Here is a 14,518-nt window from a genome sequence, read left to right on the forward strand (position 1 = left end):
AAGCATGATCTGATAAAAATGCATACCATGTGTGCAAGTTGTTAAAATTAATGTTAAAGAAGTTAACTTAGATAAACAACTGAGAAACGCCTTGTTGCTCTTTCATGAGGCACTCTCCAAAACCTGTACTCTTAGACCTTATATAAGAACATATCTCTTCAGCAATCACTTAACCACCCCAAACCATTAAATCAATGCACTTGCACACTCTTGCTTCCTAATCTAGTTGTCAAATAAACCTGCCATCGTACATTACAAATATTGCAGGCTCCTTGACGAATTGCTTTTGTTCCTCTTTTGTAAGTCGCTTTGGATGAAGATTGTCCGCTAAATGCTGTCATGTATAATGCAAATGCTTGCTCTACGAGTGTTTGGAGACCACAAGAGCCCACAAATGATTTTTGGTAAGAGCTATCCTGTGGCTTCAAATTCCCTCATAGCCTACCTTATCCATCACTGCAGACCCACACTACCACATTAATACAACTTGGCTTTTACTGGACCAAAAAACAAACCACAGATCACTAGAGAGATGCTAGAGTCAGGGTTGTTACTGCACTGTGAATTGTTTTTATTATTATTTTTCTGTGTAATGTCGGCATGCTGAAGATCTTTTGCTCTGTGCTTCTACATGTTAAGCACTAAACGTTCTTCAAAGCGCAGACCAACTATCTAACCAGGGCGAAAGAAGCCTTGTTATGTTTGAGTGTCACATGAAGCACATCAGCATGTTCTGTACATGTGTTAAAATATAATTGCGTAAGCGAGGTGCTGGACAACACGACACAGGTCACTAAACCTGTGACACATTTGAACTCTGCTGAGAATGTTCTGCTTTAAAAGCACTATTGAGGAAGTCAAACAACTCAAACAGATGGACAGCCTCAGCAAACAGTGCTGACAAAACAAGTGGAGAAACACCAATAGAAATGAAGGCTTTTCAAACTACACATCAACACCCTTTACAACAGTTTATAATGGTATAACTTTAGTAACAGTAGCTGTGCTATTTTCACACAAATGTCTGAAGGAGGAAGTCTACTTAATTTTCATTACAACTGTGATTCTCTGAAATTTAGGTGAAAAAAAATCTAACAACAACAACAAAAAATAAATAAAACTTATTGGCCTTCAGATATTAATAAGAAATAAATCATCACAAGCCAGTTAAATGAAAAATAAGTTAGCTAAGGAAAACAAACATTTTATTAAAAGCAAAATCTGTTTCCTAGTTAAGGATAAAGTCAGAAAATGTTAAATTGTATGTTTAACTTAAATTATATATATATATATATATATATATATATATATATATATATATATATATATATATATATACACACACACAAACACACACGCACACACACACACTACCATTCTAAAAATGTATTCACATACAAAACTTTCTGTTACATTTGCATTGATTTTTACAATTTTAAAAACATTTAGGTAAAAAAAAAAACCTTACAAAAATAATATTACAAATATTGCACCACATCAGCATATTAAATTGATTTCTGAAGGATCAAGCCATCTTCAGAGTAATGGCTGCTGAAAATACAGGAATACATTTTAATATATTAAAATAGAAAGCAGTTATTTAAATTGTAATAATAATTAGTGTGCTACATTAGTGAGCATAAACAACTTATTTAAATAAATAAATAAAAAAACTGTAAATAAATAAATCGTACAAAACCTTTGCATGGTATTGATTATGAGTTTAATGTTATGTTATAAATTATTTATTCTTTCTATATAAACATGTAAGCAAAATAAATGTATTGATTGATTCATATAATGCATCATCCCATGAATGTAATAAAATACAGCAACTCTGTATTTCTTTAAAAAGTTTTTTTTTTTTTTTTTTTTTTTTTTTTTTGAGAGAGAGAGAGAGAGAGAGAAGCAGAAGCCAGCCAACTGCTCTCCTCTGACTCAGTTACTTTTCTATGGAATCTGAAACGAAGATGCAAAATAGCCTGGTGCGTTGTGTTCTCAAAGTTCACATCGGCCCCTGCAGACACTGAAATACCACCAGACTCTGCTGGAACTCTGACAATTTCACTTGACAAAGAAAGTATCTGGATGTTCTTTGGAGACTCTTCCTCCTCTTACTGTTTCGCAGCAGAACTGGCCACCCTTCAGTCAACATTAGTTTGCTCAACACACTCGAAATGAGTTCTAGTGTGGACCGAACCTTTCGGGTGCCTTTTGACCAGATTGGATCTTATAAGACCAGCCTTGAAGAATTTACTGTCAGCGATAACTTAGCAAATGTCTCTTTTCAGTTCAAGAAATTATCTTTAGAGTGTAACTGATCTTATCAGTGTCTGGATGTATTGTTGTAAAGTTCACTGAATGATGGGTATAGGTTTTATCAAACACACAAAGAGAAAATGTCCCCAGAATCCTGAGATAAAATCTATGGTGGTCTTCAAAGCAAGACAATACACAGCTGCTACCAGTGTTGAGGAAACTACTCTGAAACTGTAGCATGACAAATTATTAATATAGTAAATTGAATTAATACGTTCAGTGTTTAAACTGTTTTTAATAGAAAATCTATATATCTATTAAAAAAATCATTTTCATTAAACATTATGCATAATGAACAAATGGAGGTTGTAGCATCACTGTTCGCTGTTCCAAGACAACTATGCAAAAAGGAAATGGCTAAAAATACAAAATGTTTAAAAGCAATCACACAGCCAGTTGGTTTGGTAACATAATTTTAATGACAATCCAAAACCAAATGTACCATATATCTGTGAGAAAGAAATGAAAGAATTAAAGGAAGTGCAGTTTATTTCAGTTTGACAGCTGAAAACGACTATTTTGCATGTTGTTGAATATATGCATAAGCCACTTAATTTCCTTTCTACCAGAGTTTATTTATGGTTACATATCTGCATAAATAAGTCAAGAGCTGGGTCGAAAATCAAACTAATTTGACTTTGAAGACTACCGCTGTGCAAAAGTGAAGGTAGCATCACGACTTCAACTGTCACTGTGCTCTTCTTCTTCCTGTACATTGATATTCTCGTAATGTTGAGTTAAATCTGTGTTTTCCACAAAGATGCACTAAAGGGAAATGTAAGTGTTTAAATCGAATGTCACTCACAAGGTTATTACTTCCCTCCCTTGCGCTTGCCAGAGCATTTACATGATGCTGACCCAAGCTACGAAACACAATATACCACAGAGCTGGAGCACGCTGCTATTTTCAGAGCAGACGCCTCACCAGGGAATATGCGGGACAGTATCTTAGAATCTCTAGCACAAATTAGTCATTTAGACCCCTCCCATTTTCAAAGCTAATTTCCGTCCTTACAGTAGCATGCATTACCCTCTCAGTAAGATAAATTTGGCGTGCTAATTCCTAAAGCTCTTGCTGAGATGTGTACACACCAAAGAAGTAATGAATCTTGAACATATCTCTGTAAGTAGGCTAATGTTTTTTTATTTATTTATTTATTTATTTTTGATGAGTCTTTAGTAAAGCAGTTGACACACATTTAAAAGTGACACTGGTGAAACTCTGGAAAGCAAATGGAAAATTGGTCACAGCATGACGCCACTGGGATAGGCTGTTAGAAATATTGTAGTTTACTGGATTTATGCGATGGCAAACACGGAGGACAAATAAATTGCCTCTCACCTGGAAAATCAATAGCAATCAGTGCCATTACTTTTCAAGCTGATCTTTATAGGAATAAGCTGCCAATTTGCCAAAACCAACCACTTAAATGGTTTGTAATAGCAATGAAAGAATGCATAAATTGCTAGCACAGAAGACTAGACTGGGCTCAAACCTGTACTGAGGGGAAGGGACTCCGGATGCCTCACAAGTTAAAACAGCCTCCTGCTCAGGAGAGTGGATGGGCAGTATCAGATCTTCGGGTTCCTTTTTCCAGCTCGGACCAAGAAACTTTGTGTCTTCTGCTTCTGCTGATAAAACTGAGACAGAGAAAATCTTGTGTAAAAAATTGTGTAATTTTGTTGTACATTTAATAAAAATACAGTTCAATCATGACAACTCTCAGAGTGAGTTTTTTTCAACTAGCATTTACTGACAGGGGAAGCATAATGTACAAAAGCTTTATTTTGGTGTATGACACATGCTACGTTGCTGCAGAGCAAATACAAGAATTTATTTGAAAAAACAAAATCAAAACAAATGGACAGCCTTGTGTTTTTGTTGCAGGAAATGGTAGATCTCTGGAGGTGGTGCTGGGGAGGAGGAGGGAAGGACAGAAGCTTTCATAATCATGCGGCAGGGTGGCTTCAGCTTAGACACATATGGTTACATGGATTAGGAAGTACTTCTGATTGGCTAATGCTCCAGTATTGAAGGAACCAATCAGTTTTCGGGAGTTATCATGACTGAACTAAGTATTTATTTGCATACCAATTTTAAATCACACTACTAAAATAACTGTTTGTGTATATGTATCTTTATGTATTTATGTATCTTTAGCCTATTACAAGCAAAACATTGTGGGGACGGGGGATTTGGACCCCACTATGTTTTTGGTCCCCACTATGTGAGTGTGCTTACATGTTGAGGTCCCCACCATGTAATAAAAACAAACACACACATTTATGCTTGTGCATGCTTTGACAGTTGCTTTTATTTGATACTAAAAATATCCAGAACGAACTACAGAAAAATACCATTATTCACACATCTTTCACAGCTCCCTAAAACTTCATTTATTCTAGAAGTCAGAATATTATGTAAAATATAGCCATTATTTTTTTTTCTATATTAATTAATATTATACAGAGAAACACTGTGAAGCCATATTTATGAGATAATTCTGCAAGCTAACACCATTGTACAGGAAAATAAACTCCAGCGTCAGCTGCCGTTGTGGTAATATCAACAGAAGAAAGATTGTGTATATCATATCTGAAATTACACACCATAACTATAGGATATTTGATGCATGTGTCGGTTATAATTGTTCTGTGTTTCAGTTTCATGAATACAAGATGAAACGAAAATGATTTAAGTCTGTATTTCCCTTCACAATAGCATCTGCACTCTCATTAATCAAACTTTCTGTTGTAAATACTGCCACCAACTAACAAAAATAAGTTTCCAGTTAGATGCATTTGTAATCCACTGCATCCAGAGAGGAAGGAAGAGGCAGCGGTTTCAAGTGAGATACAGACAAGCCTCCATCTCAGAAATCCTGATAATCATCTTTGACAAACACAGGTACTGGGCCACAATCTCACTGCATCCTTGGGGAAACGTCATGTTGAAGTTTATTACATCCAAAACCAAGCCCAAAAAGCATTACTTTCTCAATATCATATTGTTATTTATTTTCTGAACATAACATGATAATTAAGTTTAATGGTATTCAAAACAACATTCAAAATGAATGCACGTATTCAACTTCAGTGTCTTGTCTAAAACCTCCTCCAAGGACTGAATGAATCTAAGGCTTACGATTATAATGAAATTCTTGCTCTTATGACAGTCCGTTACACATATGCATTCAGCCCAAAATAAAAACAGAATGAAAAAAAAAAAAAAAACATTCAGTTTGAAAAACAGCAGGACAATAATTTACCTGCGAGGCAGCCAATGATTGATAGCGCCACAAGTCGTTTCCATAGTAACGTCATCTTTAGTTGCCAAGGGCAAGTATGACTCTCATCCAATTGCTTGTGAATGGAATGATTTCTCCCTTGAATGTGAGACGTATAATCTGTGGGAAAAGTAATTACAGAAATAATTAAAATAAGACATTCTGAGTCAAATATGACAGATGCGCTGCCTTTATAGACAGATCTGTGAGATTACACCTCTGTTGAAGTGATCACCTCGACTGTGGGGACAAATACTGGTACAATGTTTTTGGATCAAAGAGAAAGTCAACAACTGAGATGTTCTCAATATGACGGTGACTAAAATATTAAAGCACTGCAAACAAAAGCCCTGGGAGACTGGAGTTAAAATGTGCAGAAAATCAATGCAATGATGTTTTGAGTATGAATGACAGATGGGAGCGACGCTTCGATGGAAGAATAAAACAAGAAAGCAGACAGTTAGAAACCCCCAACTGTTAACTCTGTACAAAATATTCATTGCACATTTAAAGAGAGTAGCAACAGCCTTTGTTCTGAAGCTTGATACGGTCTAAATTCTGCATTATTATTCGTGATCGCGAAGAAACAAACAGAAACCTGCAACATCAGAGAAATCAGGGGGCTGGAATTTGTTGACCTCAAAAGCTACTTTCTCTTGACTATTAATAGGAGCTAGAAGCCAACCTAAATACTGTTAGCCGCTTTCACTAGCACATAGCATTCCACCCACATTTCCAGGCAAAATGACATCTTCTGAGGCCCTGCGTAGGGTTGAATCTGACAGAATAATTCGCAATGACTTTTCAGAGGACCTTTCATTTTGATTACCAGAAATGCAGCCATTTACATTTGAGGTTTATGCATATCTCAATTACAGTGTGATGGTATCTTGCAGGAAATATCCCTGCATTCAAAAGCAAATTGAGTGCAACCAAATGGAATAAAAAGCAGTGGTCTTGAGACGTGTTTTTCTAAGCTGAACTACTTTAAACTTAACACCATCTCAGAAAGTGCTGGGTAGTAACTGATTACATTAAGTTGTAATTAGATTAAATTACATTTTACTCATAATTAAACTACAGTTACTATTATTCATAATTTAATGATTCTCCCTAATTCCCAAACTTTTTTTCTCCTAATATATATACTTGAAGAACCCCATGAGATTTTAAGGTAATAAATGAATAATTAAGTATCATACTGTATGTGCATAGGTTATCTGACATTAGTTTAAAGGTTACATGACATGCCAATAAACAAATAAAATATTTCAGTTTTTTTCAGTTTTTTTGATTGATGTTATTTTATAACTATTTATTTCAATTTTACATTTTTATGATTTAATTAATTATTAGCTTTTCATTAAACTCACAAAACTTCAGTTTGTGTTTGGGAAGCCTTGACGTAATGTAAAGTTTAATGCACTTCACGTTGTTAATAATAACAAATGGAACATATTTTCTTTTTCTTAATAATTTTATATCAGTATAGTAAGATTATACTAGATAATAGACAAGTTAGGTCAAATGTTATTGAAAAGTAATCAGAAAGTAGTCTGATTATATTACCCAAAAGGTGTAATATAATGGATTGTGTTTCTGACTACAATTTTTGTTGTGTAATTTTGAATCATTACTCATAGACTACAATTTGTAAGTAATTTACTCAGCTCTGGTCTTTATAAAGTAGCATCCAAGACACAAAATGCAATGTGTACAAAAATCTCACAAAAAGTTTGTGGACTGTAGAGAATAAAAGACTTAATGTGCAATACATTTTATAATTTCTAATCAGTACAATAATGAATTATATTCAAAAACGTTTCAAAGCAAATGTTTTATTATATACGATCAATCTAGAATAATTAAATTAATAAATTGTTGTAAAGACTGAATAATTTGATTGAAAAGTTTAATTAACTGGCATCCTATACTTGTGTTAATGTTGCACAGTCACAGGTAACATACTTGGTATTTAATGAATATATTTAATTTATTCACTTATTGTTCGCTAAAATATATATCAATGCTTCATATGTTCTTCTTTTATATGCAATCATATGGGTTTCTGGATCAAAAAGCTACATTCACTGTATTTTATACTATAATAAAAGCAGTCTTGACAGATTGGCATGCACTTTGGGATTTTTATAGCATTTCATGAGGGACTTACTCCTGTTAGTATTGGAGACTTTCCTTTACTCGTTTTATTTTGCTTTGAAAATCCCTAACTGTCACAGTTCCAGCTCTATGGGCTGAGGCTATATGATTGTGTGGTTCTTTCTTTCTATAGAACCAGTTAGTCTGTCTTTATTTAACACCCTGATGTTTAAAACCATTTGTGTACACTCTTTTCACCGTTCTTTTACATAATAAAGCTTACTCATTTCTACTCTACTGGCCCTTTAAATCAATAAAGGCATGAGGCTTAGAGAAAGGGTAATCTGCTATCATGTCATTATAATTGCAAAATCTTCAGAAAAACCCCTTGTTTAATGCTGTATCCTAGTAGGGATGACTGCTGGGGTGTCTGTAGTAATTGCAGGGACGGGGGTCTCTGGGTGGATTGGGGGCACATTATGCCGCAGGAAACTCTGTCAGATTGGATTACACAGCTCAGCTTTTGACTTTTGTAGCTTTTGTAGCTACAGTCCTCCAATGAAAAACATTACAGTTGTCATTGTTTCTCATTGTGACCTCTGCATGCAACACCCCCCCCAAAAAAAGAAGCACGCTAACAGGCAAGGCAACAAAATAAAGGACAATTCATGCCCTACAGCAAGGCTTCTGAGAGCAGACTTATGTTGGAAGAAGAAAATGCGAATTAAAAAACTGGATGTTGATTTCAAATTGTGTGCATGTCACATCCAGCTACACGCGAGACGGGCCATGAATTGCAATCACAAACAATCTCTCACGAGTCTTCCAAAAACTGAGCTGTGGTGTCATTTTCCACCAATTTCCACCGACCATCTTATTAAGCAAAATGATGAGCATTCGACTCGCTAAATGTAATGAGGCAGTGTAGCATCACCTCTGCAACAGTGCTATGCGATAAAAGCCATTGGATGATTCTATTGCACCAGTAAATGAGATCACTTCTTGATTAGCATGAACATTTTGGAATAAAAGTGGTTAAAGGTGTCTGTTTTGCAATTCAGGCTGATTTCATTTGTGTCAAGATCTTAGAACTAGACCAGCATGCGCAACGGTCTACATGTGATTACAAACGGATAATACATCGTATTACAGAGATGATCAGCAGTATGGGAAGCGCTGATGAACATGCCAAGCTCTTATGATTATGGTGCATGATCTGCCAGCAACCCACTGGTAGATGAGAGAAGCTACATATTGAGCCAATTAGTAAATCTCCCATTTGAAGCTAAATCATATTCCACAATAGATGTCGATTTTGAAATCCCATATATCAATTTGATTCTAACATTGTTAGCCAATTTTGTTCAGTAGGCGTGTTCCTGGATCAAAATCCTAGTTCTGGAATAATATTTTATATATTTTTATTATTATTATTATTTTTTTAAAAAGATTTTAGGGTTAGGTTTAGGCTTGTGTTCTTCAGTAGGTTGCGACCTAATGTTTTTTAACAGAAATTCTGACCCAAAACTATTGTTGATTGATAAAGGCATCATACTTGACAAACTCATCTCTTGACAAACTGAGGTTCTGGAGGGAACGGCCCCTGAAACCATCCCCATCATGCTTTTAAGCAAGCCACTTAACCCCAGGTTATTCCATGGGGATAGTCCCTTTAATGGAAAGAAGTGTCAGCTTATTTACTTCTTACACTAAAGCCCTGAACCTGAGCATTACGTGTACTTTTAGACTATAATTACTGTAGATCAACTGCTTGGTGGTACTTCGCCTGACATTAAACATTTGGTGTGGGAGCTAGATTCATACTTCTGCTATAAATCATCAGTTCTTGTAACAATATGGTGGAGTTGACTATATACTATATTGTGTTTTAGACAGTGAGAATAAATCATGTTGCATGCCTGACCATCAAACCTTAACAATTTATTGGAGGAAAGAGTACTGTGAAGGTGTCTGCTGCAACCACTATTGTTATTGTGAACTAAAACTATTAAAAATAGTTTCCATTAAATCAAATAATAACACAAAATAAAATAAAATAGAATAAATGTAATAAAATGTTGTAGCTTGAATGCAAGAGACCAACAATGAACGAATACAGAGGTGAGCAAAACTAAAGCAGAATCTTTGAACAGGGATACTATACACAATCCAGCGCATCATTTAGATTCGTAGACCAACATAGAAACAGATTTCCTCTTTTGTTGACTATAAAATTGAAAGGTGCCTTCTGTAGAAGTGTCATGGGGCAGCAAGAGAAAGTGCATTTAACAGTAAGATAGCAGCCAGCGAGCCATCCCACAACCCAATAATCACAGTGGCAGACCCCCCCCCACACCAAAAAAAAAAAAAAAAAAAAAACCCTGACATTGAAATTCTTCACTGTTTTATTGAAGTACATAAAAAAATTACAATTGTACAAAAATGTAGTCACTATTTACAACCTTATAATGTACAGCATGAAAAGAATAGATATACAATATATAATAATACTGGCAATACCAATATGTATATATCTTCAGTAAATATCTTGATGTGGTTCCCAAAATCAGTCTAAAAGAGACAGTAGCTGGGTTTCCTTTCAAAGTTGCGAATTTAGCTAATGCACAAAATTTAAATATCGCATAAAACATTTGCGAAAAAGCACCGTTTCCATCCAATGAGTAAAATACAAAATCATCACTTCCTGATAAACTGGCACTAAATATAACTAAAGTAGGAGATACTAATGAATTTAATAATTTTTGCATTTCAGAATGACCAAAACAACATTTCAGATGCTGTGTAACGACATCAGTCCACTGGTTAGTCAAGTTTTGCTGTCCCATAGCGCAAAGTCACATGACTTGTGTGATGCGTTTGGAGGAATTTATTCACAAAATGCATTTCCATATTCCATTATTCGCATTAAACCTTTTTCACAAAAGTAAAAAATTACCTCAAGTTAGTGTAAAATATATATATATATATATATATATATATATATATATATATATATTTTTTTTTTTTTTTTTTTTGCTAATTAAGGCATTTTTATTCGAAATTTGGCATTTCCATCACTCGTTTCTCATCATGTGTTAGGCTACTTCAAAATGGCTTTAAAACAGGGTGATGGAAACATAACTATTTGACTGATTGTAAAAGATAACAGTTCAGTGGAGGGGAAGATTTTTCCTTAATTGACTTGACTTCAGCAAAATTGGAATATAGCATCACATCGACCACAAATAAGTTCTACAAAATAAATTTGTTTTAGTTCCAAAGAAGTAAGTAAGTCATACGGGTTTAGAACAACACATTGACAGCTTTTATCTTCGGGTGAAGTATTCCTTAATCCTCAGCCAGAGATTTAATAAAGAAAATGCACTTAGATAACGATAGAAAATGTTTGTGATCCAGACAACAGAAAGCTAATTCGAGAGATGGATATTAAGAAAGGTAGAATTTGGGGGAAATAAAAAAAACCCTCACCATTATTTAAACTAACATTACTTTAGGTTTCATCTCTAACAAATTCCTCCCACATGTTCAAATTTATCTTTAGTCTCTCTCTAAATAAACTTTATACGCCACAATGAGAGGAATAAATAGTCTCAGAGGAAGCCAAGCTGTGCTGTGGAGTGGTTCGACAGAATTCTGCACACTGCTGTTTCCCAGTGTTCTCACCTCTAATTTGGCTGTGCTTGTTAGCAACACTATGAGATGAGCCATGCATCCCAGATGCATCCATAAATAAACATGAACACACGAGAGAAGGATCCCATTCCTATTTGAATAGCAGATGTGGTGCGGATAGAGAGCCGAATGTGTATTTTCTCCTGTATGTCCTTCCTAAAGTTCCCAAAGCTTAGTCACGCCATTGTGAGATTATAAACCAGGCCATAGAGGCAATTGGCTGATCTATGGAGAGGCTGATAGTTTATTGATCCACATAACACTTGTTTGAGGGTTCACTTCAAAGGAAACTAACCCAAGTCGGATCATAAAAGTATTACATGACAATGTGGTTTTACTTTCTTACTGACAGCTGTAGTGTTCTAAAATGTTTCGGCAAATTAATTTCCATTCTTTTTCCAGTCATTCCTGATTACTTTGTGGAATTAGGTAAAATGTATTATTTTTAGCATTCAGATGGCTCCAAGAAGACCCTCAACTGACTGATGTTTCAAGCTGACAAGTTAACCATTTACAAAAGAGCTATATCTATGCGTTTAAATATTTAGAACAGAGCAAAACCAGAAAAATCACTTTTCCAGGCCTGCTAAGCACAATTCCCTGAATTTTCTCTCCATTGGATTCCATATACAGTACATCTTCTGTAGTGTGAGGGATGTATTATAAGAGAATTGTGTTATGGATGACTTGAAGCAGAACAAATGGAGATGCTGAAGACCGGTAGCACCTGCCAGTTTATATCCCTTATACATCATATTTTGAGTCTGATGAAATACAAGGTTATCTGCAAGATAAGAGTGATGTTTGTGCCCCATGTGATCTTCTGCCCTACATGACTAAGATCAGTGCAGTTCACATAATAAATCACACATGTGCTGCTACTTCAACAGCATATGGCTCTGTCAGAGTTCATATAATATAATTTAAAAGTTGAAAAATATAAAATGGCCTCAAAATGTGCTTTTTTAAAGTCATGTTATTAGGGATGTAACAATTAACTGTGAGCAGGATTAAAATCAATTAAAAATGTGATGATTCAGATCGGTTGAGATGAAAAAAAAATGTGATTCAATTAAGGGTGGAGTTTATGTGAATGTATGTCTGAGGGGAACTTACTGTCTTTAGAAAAGTTTTTCTTTTCATCTTGCCTCTGTATAATGCATATTAACGTTCATAAGTGCAGTGCTACTTTGTTTACAGTGGAAACCAAGGAAACGCTTTAAGACACCTGCAGGCAGAGAGTGAATCTGCACCTCGTTCAGCTCATCTGCTGTTCGTTTCATGTAGATATTTTTTTATGTTTTACAAAACTGAAGTCAAACCATTCTGTTTTTGCTTAAAATTTCGGAATTATACAATTGAATTTAAATTAAAAACTGCAAATAGTTGCATGGATGCAGCATATTTGTTTGGATCATTATTAAAATGCAGTGGTTGCCGCTAATGTCATTGCCGTAATGCCTTATTTTGTTTATATGAATAGATTTTTTTTTATTTGTGTTATTTATTTATTTTTATCTGGGGCTTGTTTTAAAATGTCTATTTAATTTTGTTATTTACACGTACATTATGTTTAAATTTGGTTATTTAGCATATGCTTTTATCCAAAGCAATTCACAAATGAGGACAATAGAAGCAATCAAAATCCAACAGAAGAACAATAATATGCAAGTGCTATATTATTATAGTGTAATATTTCATTTTCACAAAGAAACGTGCAGCATTTTGTCCAAGCATTAATAAAAGGACACATTTATTTTATAATTGGTCGTAAATCTAATAATAAAAAAAATGAATTAAATAAAAAATCTTGAATTGAATCGTGAAATCAAAATCGTGAATCGAATCGAATCGTGAGTTGAGTGAATCATTACATCCCTGTGATGCTACGACCAAAAGAAAGTATGTGGTTAAAATGTATTCCGTTACCAACAGCTGATTGAATCATTTTCACTTTTTTGACAAAATATCATTGGTTAATGTACTGTCAATGTACAACGATTAAATTAATTAAATCACCACATTTTCTCTTCTGATATTTGACACTTTTTTTTTTTTTTTTTTTGGTTTTGTTATCAGACTATCTGTCCTTTAAAATCCCAAAATATTCCACATAGCCTACAGACTGCAGAGTAACCTAATGTTTTCTCCCCCAAACAGGCTATTCCTTCCTTAAAAGTAGGCTACTAAAAGATCGTAAGTAGAACCGGGTTTGTAATTAATTATTAAATTCCCACCCCGTCAATATTGAATTTTAATTGGGGTTGTGGTAAGTATTTCAAGTGTAAAAGAAACGCTTAACATAAGGAATATTTATAACGATATCCATAATGTATAAACATTAAATTATTTGGCATCTCGAATAAAACTTGCGTATACCGCTTAACTTTAAATAATGTAATAGCGCGTGGATAATGAATATAACTCACCGTGACGCGCTCCCGTTCACTGTAATCCGAGTCAAAATAAGAGAAGACGTGGGAATTCACTCCATATTCAGTGATGGGATGAACCTCGGCACCTCTAACCCCCTAATGTCGTCGGCAACATTTTTCCTGATATCGCTCTCTCACTTTTAGCAACAAATAAATGCCCTTTAAATCGAAGTGTGATATGAAGACGAGATTTATTCCCTCTCGTTCACAGAGATGTTCCTCGCATTCCCGCAAGAGCCCCGCAATTAGTCCACGACTCACAGCGCTCCGGCGTATCCTCTGCGCGCACGTGCTCCGTGATCGGTTCCGACCAGCAGAGTGATCTAGAAAGACGGTTGGTTAGGTATATATGTTTCGTGTCTCCTCCTCCAGCAGGCGCTCAGTGGATGAAATGCGCAGTTGTGGTACCTAACATGCTGATGCACCTCCAGCTGAGTGCCTTTGTAAGCACGCCCCAAATTCAGAGCAAAGTGCCTCTAAGGGAAGATTTTTATAGTGATCATTTGCACCACTTGTCTAATGCCTGCCCTTTCCTGCATGCAGTGCCATGTCATTTGCTATTTTCTGGTTTGTGCATTAGAAATAGAAAATCTGTCATAAACTGGACCTTTATTTGCAGTCTTGCATTATTAGAACCATAATAGCATGTAATGGCCCTGCTTTAATTCCCCGTACATTAGAATA

The 14,518-nt window shown here is 35.0% G+C and overlaps 1 protein-coding gene across 1 annotated transcript in view; it reads right to left on the bottom strand.

The window, feature by feature from the left end:
* Window positions 1-14,316, bottom strand: part of LOC113096346 (contactin-3) — a 57,157-nt gene extending 42,841 nt beyond the window's left edge. The window contains exons 1-3 of the mRNA XM_026261718.1: window positions 13,829-14,316; window positions 5,589-5,726; window positions 3,816-3,960 (exon numbers count right to left, since the gene is read on the bottom strand). Coding sequence (XP_026117503.1) covers window positions 3,816-3,960; window positions 5,589-5,643 — 200 coding nt within the window. The 5' untranslated portion in view covers window positions 5,644-5,726; window positions 13,829-14,316. The remainder of the gene's footprint in view (window positions 1-3,815; window positions 3,961-5,588; window positions 5,727-13,828) is intronic.
* Window positions 14,317-14,518: the final 202 nt, after the last annotated feature.

The sequence above is a fragment of the Carassius auratus genome, chromosome 6, assembly GCF_003368295.1.
Source record: "Carassius auratus strain Wakin chromosome 6, ASM336829v1, whole genome shotgun sequence".
Classification (NCBI taxonomy): Eukaryota; Metazoa; Chordata; class Actinopteri; order Cypriniformes; family Cyprinidae; genus Carassius; species Carassius auratus.